At 39.4% G+C, this 17,129-nt stretch overlaps 1 protein-coding gene across 1 annotated transcript in view; it reads right to left on the bottom strand.

Annotated features, from left to right (window-relative positions):
* PLCG2 (phospholipase C, gamma 2 (phosphatidylinositol-specific)) overlaps positions 1–17,129 on the bottom strand; it is a 54,190-nt gene that overhangs the window by 15,890 nt on the left and 21,171 nt on the right. The window contains exons 7-19 of the mRNA XM_010010827.1: positions 15,956–15,999; positions 14,726–14,798; positions 13,665–13,766; positions 13,411–13,529; positions 11,937–12,022; positions 10,875–10,995; positions 9,241–9,409; positions 6,510–6,614; positions 6,202–6,291; positions 5,064–5,242; positions 4,039–4,239; positions 2,689–2,808; positions 1,170–1,350 (exon numbers count right to left, since the gene is read on the bottom strand). Of these exons, the coding sequence (XP_010009129.1) occupies positions 1,170–1,350; positions 2,689–2,808; positions 4,039–4,239; positions 5,064–5,242; positions 6,202–6,291; positions 6,510–6,614; positions 9,241–9,409; positions 10,875–10,995; positions 11,937–12,022; positions 13,411–13,529; positions 13,665–13,766; positions 14,726–14,798; positions 15,956–15,999 (1,590 nt within the window). The remainder of the gene's footprint in view (positions 1–1,169; positions 1,351–2,688; positions 2,809–4,038; positions 4,240–5,063; positions 5,243–6,201; positions 6,292–6,509; positions 6,615–9,240; positions 9,410–10,874; positions 10,996–11,936; positions 12,023–13,410; positions 13,530–13,664; positions 13,767–14,725; positions 14,799–15,955; positions 16,000–17,129) is intronic.

Here is a 17,129-nt window from a genome sequence, read left to right as displayed (position 1 = left end):
TACCTCTGTTATGCTCATTTCTATAGCTGAATATAGCTGAACATGAGTTTGTTATTTAATCTGTCTATGCCTCAGTTTAATGAACAGTAAAGCACAATGAAACAGCAATACCTCACAAAGGTATCTCTTAATCAGTCAAATAGCTTTGAGATTTTGAGTACCCTTCTACGTGCAACCAGGGAAGACAATACCTACACTTACAATTTTTGTGTTACAGTACTTTAGTCCCAGTGCTGTTTTCACTAGTAAATAAAAATTCTAAAACAATATACACAGTCATATATTTAATTTTATTCTCTCTTTGAGTTCCCATTTGGTCCTGATCCTAGGATGCAGAACCTTAGCTATAGGCAAATTAATAAAAAATACTGAGGTCGAAAATCCTTTTTTGTCTCCCCATAAAAAATAAAACCCTCAAATTTTAATTTCCTCAAACATGCCAGAGGTGTTTCCCCTGCAGCTTTTCTAACAGATGTGTTTGAAAACAGAAGTCAGCATCTCAAGTTTTTCAAAAGCCAGTTACCCCACCAAAGCTCTCTCACCAAGAAACACATCCATCCAGAAAGTATGCCCCTATCCTAAGCTAATTATCCAGGCTCCTAGTTTAATCAACAGAGAGAGGCAAGTATGTCTCAGGAAGATTTCTTCATGTGTATCTCAAAGAGTGAGCCTTCTAAGTACCTCTAACTTTTTACCACAGAAGGCAGTTGGACGCCATCTCTGAGATAGCTCCAGTGTGCTGAAGTAAACACCACTGCCTGTCCAGAGCCAAGGGCACAGCAGAGTATTTCCTTTTCTTCTGAAATGCTTAGCAATTGGCATCTGTGTGGTCATTTTAAGGCCTCTGCCCACTCCAGCAACAGAAGCCAGGAACAAATGCAGGCAAGGTGATTATCAAAAACTCGCTCCAGGAGAGCAACGATCCTCCACTTCACAGAGCAGCATTGCTAATTAAACCAGAAGGAAGGCAAGAGTTGACCTGTAATCAAAGATGAAGCTCTTTCACTCACATATCTCAAAACCTTTGTGAGAGAAGTCAATATAACCACCTCAATTTCAGAGAGAAGAAAACTATGTGCCTCTTCCACAGCCAGAATCAAATCCAGCACCCCCAGGTCTAGCTCTGAGACTCAGTGCTCTACAGCAACTGTACAACAACCATCACTCACCACACTGTAGCGCTCCAGCAGCTCCTCAGTCACCGGGTAACGCAACTTCATCTTCCTGTACAGCGGGTGCTTCTCATAGTATGTTACCAGCTCCACTAAGCTCTCAAAATAGGCCGAGGTTCCAAGAACAAAATGACGACCTTCTTGCTGAATTCGGAAGTGCTTCACCTTCCCCTCCGCTCTGTAAAACAAGTGCAGGTGCTGTAAGAGGTACTGGTACCTGCAGTGAGACCATCACTGATGTAAACTGGACCAAATCAGCTTTGTGCATCTGAATCACATGAAGTAATTTCTCCCTCTTCCAAAGCCTCTTTTATTCCAGTTGAGTTCCAGTTACCTGATTAAATGCACAAAAAGACATTCTCACTTTTTTACAATATACGGTGCCTTGAGACACATCCATGTTTTGCTTATTCTTTTTTTCCCCCTACACATAGGTAATTTGTCACCTTCACACAAACATAAATGATCAGAGTCCTTCTGGAATCTGATGATGATGATGATGTGCCACTGTCCCTAAGTGACAGACACACTCCCCTCAAAGCGAGTGGTTGTCTCTTCCCTACAATCATTCTGATAACTGTAGGAATCAATTCTGAAAGCAAAAAAAAAAATAAATTCTTGTGCTTGAACACAAGGTTTGTGCTTGTCATGGTAACAGTAAAACCATCCGCTGGCAACCATCCCACCCCACAGAACACCCCTGCATCCTTTTCAAGCTGCTGAAGTTTTCGTACTTCTTGTTTTCCCAACTGTGAAATGGTTTTATTGAGACACTGCAGCACCAGTTACTTCAATATCTACCTTGGTAACAGCAGAAAGCATCAAACCAAAGTACTGAGGGGACTGGGGAATTCTGGCCACCTTTAATACACAGTAAGGCATGTAAATAAGAGGAAAAAAAGTATTTGTTTTTCAAAACCAATTTTATATGCTGCAGAAATACACATTTTCAGAGAAACGCAATTTGATTTGAAGGCACAATCGAGAACACCACAATTCTGTACGTTTTATTACTGCTATTGCAAGAACCACGATTTCAAAAGTATATTCCCTGGTAAGAAAAGCAACAATTTCATTTCAACATTTCATTTCAGTCGATTACGTGATGGGGTAGGATTTTCAGGGCATAAGGACCTAGAATCACTGATGAACCAGCACCACAGACGGCTGAACCAGCACCAAAGAAAACTTCAAAATAACACCCTGTAGTAGGAAGTGTCAAGGAAGAGAAAAAGGGCCACGAACAGTTTTGTGTGAGAAGACAGTCAATGCCCAAATATTCTCTATTAAAGCCTAAAGGTTTATTCCCGTCACAAATTAACTCTTGTACATATCCTCATACATGGACCTGCTATGCAAACCAACCATACTAATCACTGAAAGTTTGAAAGCAAGAATTTTATTACTCTGTAAAAAGAAAAAAAACAAAAAACCAACCCCACATTACTTTTTAAGTAAGGAAAATCAGAACATTCTTGTGCTACTAGGTAATGCAGTCATATCTGTCTTTTCATACCTGAAAGTCATGGCAAATGAATCAGGTTCATCTCTCTTTCTAATCAGAAAGGCTCCATCTCGAGGAATTCGCATCAGCATGTCTTCTGCCTCTCCCCGACTCAAGTTGCTATAGTACCAACTACAACAGTCAAAATGGACAAAGGATGACAAAGCTTGTCAAATGCCATTCACTAAGAATATCAGGCAGTGTCATTAACGATAGTTTCAAATATTACAAGAAAAATCATGCATTAGATTTTCCCCATCTTGCCACCTATGACAGCAGCTTATTACAAAACATTGTAACACAGCAGCTTATTTTGAATGAAAGAATCATGAATATATCAGAACACCTTGTCTGTCTCGAATCACAAACCATAAATCTGCATTTCTTCCTTTTAGTCTGCCATTCCGTTTTCAGTAGTTTATTCAGTTTTGACATAGTAGATTTAAGGAAAAGCCCAAGCACAGATAAAGGAAAAACACCAGACATTTGAATTTTTCTATTTCTTTCACTGTAGGGATGGACCTAGCTTGGATCTAATGAGTCTTCACTGAAGCTGTGGCCACTTATACTGGCAGTATATCTCCACCTTATACAGAAAGGCAGGAAATCCTTAAAATACTCTCCTCTCTCACTGGCTTCCAAAGTTATCTATGGGTGGCCAGTGACTCCCAGATCCTGAGGCAGGGGAGCAAAAAAAGAAGCTTAACGTCATATTTCATATTTCAAAGGAGATTTACTTTTTCTCTTTGCAAAGAAAACAGAACAAAAGGCAGTGATTACAGTGTTTATCAGCAAGCAAGAGCAAGCTGTGCCCAGGATCTACATCAGACACAGACCTGCTGGAAATAAACTCCAAGCTATACTACTTCCTACCGGCATGGGGCGAAATCCGCCTAGGTAACTCCTACAGGGGTGAGGTGGAGGGTGGGATTAGGAAAATATAACTGGGCTCACTGCCCCAGTAACAGAGTTTCCAGATGGCACAGACCATGACTACTTGGTTGCCAGGCCACAGCCAACTACTAAATATCTAAGCCAACCCACTGGGTGTTGTAGAAGAGGGAGCAGAGAAATAAAGAACTGGCACACTTCCACAGCATTACCATTCTCACTTATTTTCCTCATTGCTGCGAGTCAGTTGTTTTCCCAGTGACTGCTCTTTTTTGCACCAGGTTCTCACAAAGTCAGTGATCTTACTCAGCATCTTTCAGGGAAGCCTATTCCTATGACATATGCAGACAAGCAATGCTCAGGTGTGCTGCTGAATCTGGGGAATTTTCTATCCAAAAATCAAAGACTACCTAAAACAATGCAAAGGGCACTGACGTAACAACCCTGGTGCTTGCCTTCTGCTGTACATACTCTTTAGTCTCATGAGGGCTGGGATTAGGCACAGCATCAGTGAGGCGCAGCTCAAATTCAGCACATCGTAAGTGGGCTTCCTTGTAGTGTTGAATGAGATCATAGATGCTATCAAAAGTGAGGTTGTCTGTCAGGTAGTACTTCACAGCGTCCCCATCACTCGAAGAACGGATCCGGCAGTGCTGGACTCTACCTGATCTCCTGAAGGAATGAAGAGAGGCATAAGTAAAACAAAGGTTTTATAACAGGTTTTCTTCTTTTGAAGCATTTCCTCACCCATTCCTGGCCAACTAGTTGGTGAGCCTGCAAAGAGGCATGAAACCTGTGTCATCTCATAAAAAAACTGAAGAACAGCAACAAAAATCCTGACAAGTAAGATTACAGGATCGAAAATAGTAATTTTCAACCCACAATGGTTTTAAATCTGGCATACACTTATTCCCTGCAAAATTTGCTCCAACAGCTCTCTTAGTCCGAAATAAATCTGAAACACTGTTCTTCATACTGTTCAAACCAGAAAAAAAACCAAACCCAGACTACCATAAAACCACATACACACACCCCAAAGTCTTTATTATTTTCCCTCTAGATAATCTTCTAATTGAAAAGATCAATCTCTGGTAATAAAGGTACACTCATGAGACTGCCTTTACAGTGTAGAAACCAGTAAGTTATCCCTAAATTAAAAGATTGAATTTTGGTCCTGAGGAAATAACAAATCCTGTATCCTAATAGAGCATCAGAAAAGCTGGGGGTTGAGAGAGGGAAATCAAACTTAGTCCTCTCTTGACAACTGTAACACTTCAAATAAACCCTAGTCTCCCAACATGCCCTATGTTAAGACTGAAATTTCATTTAGAAAGTAGTCTTTCACAATACCATCAATAACATTGTAGTAATTTTAACAACTCTTTATTCGTACTTCCTCTCAGCTATGAATGCATACTTGAAAAATACACACATTTTTTGTACAATGCCATAAACCAAACAAATCCCACATAAAACTTTTATGACAATCCCCATACCAGAACGACAAGGTGCAATCATTAGGGAAAGCTTCACTTTCCCTAACTAGGAATGTCCCATCCTTGCCACCCATTTCAGCACAATATTCCTGGAGCAGTTTCTCAGCAGTTGTTCTCCCCTCTTTCATTTTCCCATGGAACCATTTCTCTTTTAAGTGCAGTTCAGTACGTTTCACCTCCTAGACCAAAGAATAAGAGTTTTTACAGTGCATTTCTAACTTTATGATTTTGAAACAATCATAAGCCCTGAACAAATCTTCGACAAACAAGTCTATCACCTTCACAGTCACCCTTGACTCCACTCCCCAGTCAAGCCATTTATTTGGAGCAGTGATCAATTTTAGCCTTACTCAAATCCTGAAAAAAATGTAGCAATGCAAACACCAATATATATTTTTCAAGGAAAAAAAGCCAAAACACCCTACTGCTAATTTACAGAGTTTCTAATCGGTTTTTCCCAGGATTCGTCTATGTTCTTCCTTAATTATTTTACTGACATTAACAACTAGGCAAATGGGTAAAATGCTGTGCATGTGCAGAGAGATCTCTGAAGCATGCACATACATGTTAGAAACAAAAGAGCATGCATGGGAACCTGAAAGGTCAGAACAAGAAACCACCCTGAACATCACTGCTATTACAACCCTTACTCAGCTTCATGTTTCTCATGCACAACAGCCAAGTAATATATGCTCACCTACGACAAACACTTTCCAAACGTGATATGAACATGTACTGTGTAATAGGTGTGCTGTAATACTAACATAACAAACCTTAGTTCATCATACTCTCTAGTCTGAGAACGGCAAAAATATTTAGCCAAAGGCGTATAAAGACTTTGATCGTCAGCACATGCATCAGCATGAACATTTAAATACAATTATATTTCATTGTCTTTGTACTCCTCTTTGCAAATCCTCAATTAGCCGATGGAAAATACTCATTCATTAAAAATAGGGTTAACTGGAGTACCTCGGCAAAAAACCTTTTTAAAAGGGTTTTATCTCCAGATACACTTGTTATCTGACACACATCCTCTACAATTTCAACATTGGCATAAAAAATATGCATCTGTAGACACTGAAATCATCTAAAGGAATAAAAAGAACATCCTAAAATAACAAAACATAGCCATCACCTTTGTTACATCTTCATCAGCATTCTGTTCTATATCATCACTGAATGAAAGCTTTTCATCAGCAATAGCACAGTAGTGACGAGTCCATTTCTAAAAATTGAGAGAGATTAAAACCATTAACAAGACAGAATGAAACTCAGTAACCACCATTTCAAAACTAGGTGTAACAATAAACAAAATACCTCTTCCCCTCATCCACATCTGTTCAACTGACAGTATTACTTACACAGACATTGAGAAAATTAATGTAAATCTCCAGTATTACACAACCTAGTAACAAACTGTAGCAAATGTCACATAAGTGTTACCTGTTCTATTGTGTCCCACATGTAAAGTTCTCCTTGTTGCTTTTTTTCTTCTTTCTTGTCTTCCAAGTTCACATCAATATCTCCCTTTGGCCCCAGTTTTTTGTGCTTAAAAACAACAAAAAACACACCCACCATATTCATTTGCATAGAATCATACAAAATTGGTCAAAATATTTCAGTGTACACAGACAACAGTATTACAGGAAGTGTTTCTCTCCATTGCACTGCCACCTTCTGTGATTACCATAACTACAGCTGTTCCACAAGGCTTTATGCAACAGGGCTGGAATTAAAGGTTAAAAATTTAGCGAAGGTATCAGTCAAGCAATGATGAAACAACTAGTCTTAAAAGAGCTCACCATTCTTCAGAGGACAGAAAACATGAAGTAACACATACCAAGAAATAAGGCTAAAACAAGAATCCCTCTGCAGAGAGCAGGATATAAGGGAAAAAAAAAACAAAAACAAACAAAATGATACAGCGTTCCAATGGGGATTTCACTGTTCCACAAGAAAAACGAGCTGAAGGGAAATACTTAATGAAAAGAGGGTCTAAGGTCTGCTTTCTTGAGAGTGCTCATAAAAAAAAGTGGCTCAAGGGGCTATGGATATCTTCAAATACTTAACTGCAGTTAATGATGGGATTAATCATCTCATATCTAGTAGTTCTCAACTACATTCAGTTCTGCATAGCCTACTGTAGGTAGATTTCAGCTTGACAGGTTTATCTGAAAACTCCATAGGCCCCTGAAGCAGGAGTAGCCTCTGGCTGTTTACTGACATTTTCCAAACTAAAGCCAAATAACACAACCAGCTTACTGGCAGGTGCTGATCCACATGAAGACTCTTCACCACTCTTTTAGACAGGACAGAGTCATAAGGATATTCTCTTGTGCAGACTCATATTAGTTTGTAATTCCCTTTAAATCCGATCTGTCATGTTATTATACATGTGCCTATCCAACTCCCCTCTATACTTCACAAGGTAATAACAGACAGATTGGAGGGGGAAAACAAAACCAGAAACTTAAGACCAGAACTTTCGCATCTTTTAATGGGGTGCTATTATTTCCAGTCATACTTTCAAGAGCTGTACACTTACATCTATCTACCCTTATTTCACCTGTTCAGAAGTTTAATACCTAGGATGCAGTACTGTTATAAAAGCTGGAGAATTGAAGCGAGGACAAAAGTAATTATTATTTTACTAAAGAGATCGTAAGCAGCCCACACAGTCTCCGCCTGATTTTTGCCTTTTGAAAAGTTCTACTGAAGTTTCAATCCGAGAGATCTTCATTTGGTTACCTGCCTCATGTTGCTACACAACAGCACTGAGTAAAACATCTGTATTGCCTAGGCACTCTAACAGTGACTGCCTTCTGATAGGAGCTCCTCCATGTTCCACAAATGGCTCGCTAAATTGCATATTTAAATATAATCATAGAATGGTTTGGGTTGGAAGGGACCTTAAAGCTCCTCCAGTTCCAACCCCCTGCCATGGGCAGGGACACCTTCCACTAGAGCAGGTTGCTCCAAGCCCCTGTGTCCAACCTGGCCTTGAACACTGCCAGGGATGGGGCAGCCACAGCTTCTCTGGGCACCCTGTGCCAGCACTTCAGCACCCTCACAGGGAAAAGCTTCTGCCTAATTTCTAATCTAAATCTCCCCTGTGTCAGTTTAAAGCCATTCCCCCTTGTCGTATCGTTACAGGCCTTCGTAAAAAGCTCCTCCCCAGCTTCTTCGTAGGCCCCTTTAGATATTAGAAGATAATTCTAAGGTCTCCCTGGAGCCTTCCCTTCTCCAGGCTGAACAACCCCAACTCCCTCAGCCTGCTTTCATAGGAGAGGTGCTCCAGCCCCCTGAGCATCTTCAAAGACCAACAGGTCCATGTCCTCCTCATGCGGGGGCCCCAGAGCTGAATGCTGTACTCGGGGTGGTGTCTTGTGAGAGCAGAGTAGAGGGGGAGAGTTCCCTCCCTGGACCTGCTGGTCACACTCCTTTTGTGTGCTCAGGATGCATTTGGCTTTCTGCGCTGCAAGCGCACACTGGTGGGTCATGTTGAGCTTCTTGTCAACCAGCACCCCCAAGTCCTCCTCCTCAGGGCTGCTCTCAACCCAGCCTGTGTTTGTGCTTGGGACTGCCCCAACCCAGGTGCAGGATCTTGCACTTGGCCTTGTTGAACTTCATGAGGTTCAGAAATCACACTAAGCTAGTAAACACCCATCATTTTTGCAGCTTGCAAGCAATCCTGACAACTTAATTGTGCAGCCTGCAAGTGTTGTGCAAGTACTGTGGGTTTTATTTGAATGAGAGGCATTCTTCTGGGGGCGGGGGGGAAGGTCAATACTACTAATTAACTTTCTATTCAAGAACATAGTTCAATCATAGTTAAGCAGACCACATTGTGTAAGAAGATAATGATGAGCACCTGCAGCAGTGAAACCTTGCTGAAATTTTAGCAGTGAATTTTCAGGAGCTGGAAGACCTTTAGAAAAGAGCTGACATTCAATCTGGCACTTGAACTAGCAACACTTACTCAAAGAAAACCAATAGCAAGCACTTTAATATGTAGTTTTACAGAACTGTGCAATATTGCAAAATGTTGCTAGTACACACCTCAAGCACTGGGTTTGTTGTCTGTCAACAGAAACTAACAGCTAAACTGTGAAGCCAGAAGTAGTACTTCTGGCTCCTACTCTTGTTTTCTTGTTGTACCTACAAGCGAGCCTACCTTGATGATGACTTTTTCTTTCAGCTGGGTTGGTGATGGTAGCTGATCTGCACTGGCTTCAACAGGCTTCATTAAAAGATGATCCCCAAATACCTCCTTGAACACTTTGGCCATGTGTCGCTGCTGCTCCACGCTACAGTGCTCTTCAATTGACAGAATAAGTGGGTATCTTTGATGGAGAAAACAAAGGTTAATGAAGACAATTTCTTTTTGCTACAACTGGCAAGGCAAGGAAAACAGCACCCTCACCCTCCTCAAAGAAAAAATACAGAGCAAACAAGAAGACAAAAGGAATAGACACACAACAGTTAATAACATAATGTGCAATCACAGAATTTTTAAGGTCAGATGGGACCTCTGGAGGCCATCTAGTCCAAACCCTTTCTTTGGGAAGGCCAAATTTCCTAGGTTAGATCAGATTGCTGAGTTTTGTTCAGCCAAGATTTGAATATCTGCAAGGACAAAGATTCTTTCCAAGCTCTTCAGGCACAGTTTCAGGGCTAAAGCACCATTATGTGAAAATTTATTTCACCTCTCTAATAGTGTCTGTTTTCCTTCACATGCATTCTGAGAAAAGTCTGGCTCCATCTTCTTTATAATCGTCCACTAGGTAGTGGAAGACAGCAGCCAGACTCCCTCATTAACCTCTTCTTGAACCTAAACAAGCTTACTTCAGTGAACCTCCCCTTAGCTATCATGGGCTCTGGCCCCAATATTGAAATCTGAGGCAGAGAAAGCATCGCATACTTCAGCATTCTCCAGTCACTATGTCTCCTGTCCAATTCATTAGCGGGCTCATATTTTTCTTAAGCTTCCTTTTGTTACAGTTATAACTGCAGAAGTTTTTCTTGCTGTTCTGCATATCGCTCAGCAATTCCATCTCTGGATGAGCTTTGGCTTTTCTAATTTTGTCCCTGTATACAGGAAATATCTCAATATTCCTTCTGGGTAGACTATCCCCTAATGCAAGTAAGGAAAGCATCACACCGCATTCATGGTACTGATAGTCTGAATCCATAATGCATCATATATTAAGGTTGTCGTTAACACAATAAACCTATGCAGACACTGTCCCCTGTGACAAAATAACACTTCTCTGTGTCCAGCTGGCAAAGTAGAAAAACAGGACACCAACAGCCTTAACTCTTGCCCAATTTTTAGGGAGTGTTTTTCGTGCTAAAGATATCTCAGCACAAGTTATAGAAGGGCAGAGCAGAGACAGATTCAAACCCGTGTTATCAGTTCAGGAGGCATGCTATGCATTCTTAATTTTCTCAGCTAAGACCTCCCCGACAACATGAACATCACCTGACAGACACATCACTTGTCACTTGCAGTACTGTATCATTAAGAAAAAAGACATAGCATTCAGCATTTGTTTCACACATCAATTTAACAGAAAACCCAAGCAAGGAGATAGCTTTAGGGCACTCACTATCTTCCTTAGGAGAAAATTGTTATGTAATAGGAATTTTCCTCAAAACAGAATCTACTAAAGACCCACGATTGGCAATAATGAAAACTACTGGAATGTCATTATTCTCCTATTACTTTTTGCTTTAGAATAGAAAAAGTAAGTTCCGAAAGTTCTAAGCATATGAAAACAGGCTTAAGGAAAATAAATCAAAGCTTACTCAGATGCAACAAAGGCATGATCTTTGATTGCCTGTACCACATCATCAAATTTGATCTTTGTTGTCCGTGTCCATCCATGGTAAATGATAGGTTTCCCATCAGGACCATCCCAACAATCCACTAGGAAAGACAAGCAGTGGAAAAAGGAAGAGACTAAGCAGCTACTTAAATAACTCTAGTAGAAAGAAACATCCAAATCTTTGGTGTTACAAATTCCGAGTCATAGACTTTAATGTTCTAATAAAATATTCTATTAGATTAATTTATATTTCTCACAGAGGAAATTAAGTTCACTTAAGTAATACAAGCATTACAAATCAAAGACAATATAAAATTTTCCCAAAGCATTATCATATTGGAATCTGGGAATAAAGAATCCAGGCAGCTATACTGTCAGCATACTAGTTCATGATAATTTTCCAGGATAAATACACTCTAACAAGTGGCAAGTTGACAGTTCATCTCTTTTGTCATTTTTAAACCTGAAACTAATTTAAGATACATTTTGCATTAGCCAAAATGAACAGGCAGTAGCAAGTGACTGGTGAAATAACACGAAATTCAAACTTTTCAGTAAGGTACACCTGCACAGGGATGAAGATGCATACACAGTTAATGGAAAGCAAATACACAAGACATAAACCGATTTACAAGCAAGTTGAACAGGATGGCAAACGGCACCAAATGACAAAAATCTCCTTGCCTTAGGCTTGTCTGTGTTACAATGAAGAAAAACAAACCATCTAAGCTACACAAGTGATTCCAGTTCAGATCCTATGCTTTCATAGAGTAGAGCCAAGATTGTTTTAGTGTACAGTGAGATGAGATTCAGAAATGCCCTCTTAAAATTCCAAGTGAACAAGAACCACAGCACATGAACAGGGCAATAGTGAGGCATATTGAAAACAATTTAGGGAATCAAGTGTTTTTTATATGACTAACTTCAAATTCAGAAAACAAACTACTTCTTGATTTCAGTTCTTTTTTCTTTCTTGGTAAACAGAGGAAACTCTACTTGTATGGACAGCATGTACAAACCACTGCACAAAGTCTTTACTCACACTCAATACATCGACAGCCCATTCTAAGGCACCTGATGTAAGCTTCTGTGGAGGATTCACTTCGAAGCTGGTCTCCTGTCAGATATCTAAGGAGTAAAAGGAAATTGCAGAAGACAGGCAGTCAATTCCAACCATTTCCCACTCACTCATTAGGCAACATTTTTTCTCTTGTCATGGACAGTGCATGTTGACTTTTTCTTTATTATTATTGCTTTTTTTTTTAACTTGTGATGGAAGAACTGGACTATCCTGAACCTGATGCTATCAGACTTTTGAATGCACCAAATTATAGGCAGTTAAAGGCTCAACCTAAACATCAACCAACACTTACACATTTCTGGAGAGGAAACCATGAGCTCTGAAACCTACCTAAACCTCATCATGCTGAGGCATAATCATGTTGGAGTGATGTGGAGGGTATTTAGAGTGATACCACACTCTATACTTCAAAGTATACCTATAAGCTATATCCATATCTACTTTACTTCATTCCCTGTAATATTTTATTTGTTCATCTCTCCTCCCTCTCTTTACACCCTCTTTCTCTTTATTACAATGTTACATGAGCAAATCCCTTTCATTTGAAGACAGTCCAAACTCATAACCACATAGGTTTGTACCTGGGCTAAAGAGCTTGCATACTATAGACTGCCAAGGAAACGGGAAGGATACATACCTTAAAATACAAATTACAGAAACCAGCATCTAAGTTACTGAGCATAAAATTCTAAAACCAGCAACAATAAAAATACAGTCCTGAGGCCTTCAAAGTTCTGACTGTAAAATAAACTTGAAATAACAAAGAGCACAAATAGCAAATTGTATTTTTCCTCTGCCTCAGGCACCTCTGCTCTAATCCTTGTCATGCTGGCAAAGACCATGAATAGCCAAGTCCCTGATCAGTAGATGTGATAATTTAAGGTCTCCATATTCCTTTCCTGCTCAGGACCAAATCTTTTCCACTTTCGACACTGTAAACTCTCAGAGTATCTATCAATAGTGCACATCACTGCCTCCTTTCCAAGGCAACAAATCCACTGCCCTTCAGATCACACTAACAGTATCAGACTTCCTCACAGGACAAGTGGGGTCCTTATGCCATTCTTATGTTCAGGTAAAATTAGTGTTGACAGTAGCTCAACAAGGCTGCCGGTGCTTGGAAAAAAGGGAAGCTCCTTCAGCAACTTTAACTTCTGAAAGCAGAGAGGCTGGAATAGTTTCAACTCAAGACTTTTTTTATTTTTGTAACAGGATTCAGGGGTTGGGTTTTCTGGCAGCTCACTTGTATCTCAAAACCTCTAAGATCTTAAGAGAAAACGAAAAACGAGTCCCACAGACTGCATCTGCCACATTTACATCACGCTTTAGGAAGGTTCATATATCCATATAGTATATTTCTGGCATAATTTACTTTCTCCTAACACATACTCGGTCTGTTTGAACAGGGATAGACAATGGGACATTGGTTACTTACGTGTTATGAGAGGAAGAAATCCAGTAGTGAGACAAAGGATTATTCATGTCCTGCACATCTATTGCATCATATTTCTCATCCCAAATACTGTTTTCTTTTGCAAAAAGGTAAGTAAGGAACTACAATACAAAGAGAGAGATTCAATTTAAATATTTTTACCACACAAGGCTAAAAGAAACCCAGGGCAGCATGAGAAGCTTATTAACAAGAAAGAAAAGTCCATGAGGAGCTACTGGAAAGTATCATTATCTTACCTCATCAACAAAAAGAAAAGTTTCAGCAGTTTCTCTCATAGTGTCGTCAATAAACTTCGTCATTCGTTCTCGGACTTTACTGAGATCATGTGCCCAAGATTCCTTTAGGTAATAATAATACAGTAAAACCTTTAGAAGTGGTGTTATTCTATACAAAATCAAATAAGGAATAGAGAGACCTACAGATGTGACTTATTTCTCCCTTATCTGGCTAGTTTACTGCCAATATACTTCATTGTGTCCATATATCTTAAGAGTTTCCTCTATGATGTCTAAGGGGGAAAAAGAAGATCTCCACCTACGTACCTTTATAAAGGTTGGAGGCCTACAAGATACATAGTACTATAATCGCTCTCATTTCTAAGTGCAATCTCAATATTATTTTAACACAGTGAAATAGGGAGAAAAAGAAAGTAGCAAGCTTATACAGGAAGTGTAGGTCTCGTTTTTCAATCATATTTGCAAACCTGGAGTGTAGCAGCACCTAGCAAATATTGCACAATTTTTGCCATGGTGTCTGTGCTAAATAACATTAGAGAAGACTTATGAAGACACAGCTCCAACCCCCATCCATACTTATCTGCTTGCTGACACGGGACATTGAACTGGCTCCATTCAATAGAAAATTACCTTTGACTGGACTGTAGGCAGTCAGCTGAGCATTTTATGTAAGAGCTGCTAAAATGAGGCCATGGCCAAGACATTACCCCTGATGTACCTATGATGACAGCTGTAAGTAGGCCAGGCTATCATCTTTGACATACATCTAGTGTTCATTTCTATCCTTGTCTGTTTATCTACATGACTAAATGGAAATCTGTTAAAACCTTATTTACCTTGTCCTCCCTCTCGTCCTCTGGTGCACCTTCAGAGTCTTTACATAAATGAAAAATAATAGTTCTTATGAACTTCAGTGGCAACAAAGGAGAAACATTTATAAGGCCCAGTATCACAGCTGACATCAATCATATTCTACGACACATCACATTTCTTTTTAATGAACACAGAATGTGCTTGACAACCTCAAGAAAAAGAACTCAGAATTACTGCAACCTTCCCACCTGCTGCTCACGTAGCAGGAATCTCTGGAAGTCATGGAGATGAACTGCTGAAGCATCTGGACGGTCAGTATTTCTTAAGAATAAAAAACAAACAAAGTGAAAGTGAAGCTAAAGAAACAAGACAGCAAGTGACATCAGATGTTATAGCAGAAAATGAAAACAGATTTGTATCTTGGGTTTACAGTACAAATGTGCTGCCACCACCAAGAAACTTTTTATAATGTCAATGGAATTTAGATTAGGCTTGTAGTCTTGTATTACCTAATTACTGTATTTGAGCTTTTAAAGAAAGCCTTCTGGATTCCTGATGTACTTTTGATAGCGTTCACTGGGAAACGTACATGCATGGTTTTGTAGTAAATGAGCAGCATTCACTTGACATGGGTTAACGTTGACATTGTTAGTTGAGGCATTCGGAGGCACTGATCTTTTAAATTATCACAGAGCCACATTTCCACAAATAATTCCTTCCATGTATTACTCAGGTGATCTACTGTGATAGATGAAAATCTCCTGAAAAAGGAGGTGAGATGCAGCTGCGCCAAGAAAAAGCAGTAGATGTGCTTTCCCTTTTGTAGGACACAAGTGCCACCTCCTCTGGTACCAATAAGGTATTTATAACCTACCCATCCTTGACAAGTCTGTGCTTTTAAGCAGTGTCACAAAGTTCAATTCATATGACATGACTAAGGGCTAAGGCAATTTGCAGAGCAAACTTTTAAAGTAACTTCTTTAATCTGTTAGTGTAATACTCAAACCCGAGATAAACAGGTTTAATTCACAGTCAGAAAGTTAGCAATACCTGTGATCTCTTCTTTCATGCTGTACAAATCTTAGATTTTGAAGTCTACTGAGGGAAAGATGCAGGAACTCTTACTATCAGCATCCTGCTCACCTGCACACCACACCACTTTCTAACTGAAGTTAAAATTTCTCCATCAAATTGTCTTTCCATAGTTCTGTTCAGCTCTTACCAAAATCAAGAGGATAGGCAATTTGCTTGTTCAAGTCTATACCATTTTTGTAGTTAGAAAGTAAAAAACATTTATCAAATTATATCCAAGACTTATTACCATGACAAGTTCACCTTCCTGGATGTAAGAAGATGTATAATTTCATTTCACTTACTAAAGCATCAGAACACAAAAACAGCAATGTAATTAAAAGACAATCCTGCAGCACTCTACCCATACAGAAATGTGGGAAAATAATGCAAATGAAGAGTCTCACCCAAGAATGAACACAGAGGAATCCTTTTTGAATTCATCAAGAATCTTAAAACAAACAACAAAGAGGGAAAAGATAAATAATAAAAGAATATGCAATTATCTATCTAATTCCATCTAATAATATCCATTGGTTTGGCAAAGTGAAATATATGCCTGTCTGTTCTAAAGAAGCTTCATGTAAGTTGGCAAAATGCATTTTTAATTAAACACATAGAAAACATACTGCCAAGGCTGACAACTGCACTTCAGGCCTTTCAGTGTGAACACACACACAATGCTCAGGAAAAAAACTTGCTGTTGATAACACACCTTCTACACATAGTCAAGTTTCTTGGGAGCTTTTATTGTTTGATATCCCCCTCCTCAAAAAAATGGAACTACTTATTATCCATTACATTTATTCATGTGAATATAAAGCCTACATTGCTTCCAGCTTGGCACAGCATAGTTACAGATCACAGGAAACTTATTAACTGGCCCAAAGCAGTTGTTGAGCAAATTGAGTTTTTTTGAAATGATCCACAAGGGATGATAACAAGAGTTTAAGGAAGTCAGATACCCTCTTTACTTGGTGTTTTACTCTTCAAGTTTTTCTGCTTAAGCTAATTAACTAGACTTTCATAGCCAAAAGTAAAACCCTGACAGTAAATGGAGACTCTATTACTTCACAATAATTTCAGCATCGCTTTTAAACAGCACAAGCAAGCCTTATGCAGAAGAAACAGTACTGACTTTGACTATTGAAGCTTCTATTTTAGCAGCTAGTTAAACAACAATTAACACGTTATCAACAAAGACATTTATGCAAGTAATTTCAAATTCTGTGTTTCACATAGACTTAAAGGGTTCCTAACTTTCAGAGTCACTAAATGGGTACAGTTTCCACCAGCTTGCTGAATCTGTGCAATGAATACATGCAAACAGTAGTCAGGCAGTTGCCCCCATAAATTAGCTAAAATATAATTCCACTGTATTCCCGCCTCCCAGGGACTGTCTGATGCATGTCTTGTGGACTCACCACTGGTAATCTCGAAGCATGAGAGACAATGAGAACAACAGGTGTTAATTGATGCTCAGGATAAATCTGATTTGCAGCATGTTCTAGCAACAAAATATTAATACAAGTATGGAAAACCCCTTCTCCTATCAGTAGAAGGATTAGCCAAGCCTAATGA

The sequence above is a fragment of the Nestor notabilis genome, unplaced genomic scaffold (genome assembly GCF_000696875.1).
Source record: "Nestor notabilis isolate BGI_N333 unplaced genomic scaffold, ASM69687v1 scaffold16243, whole genome shotgun sequence".
Classification (NCBI taxonomy): domain Eukaryota; kingdom Metazoa; phylum Chordata; class Aves; order Psittaciformes; family Psittacidae; genus Nestor; species Nestor notabilis.
The sequence above is the reverse complement of the archived record's forward strand: the minus strand, read 5'-3'. Positions and strand labels throughout refer to the sequence as shown.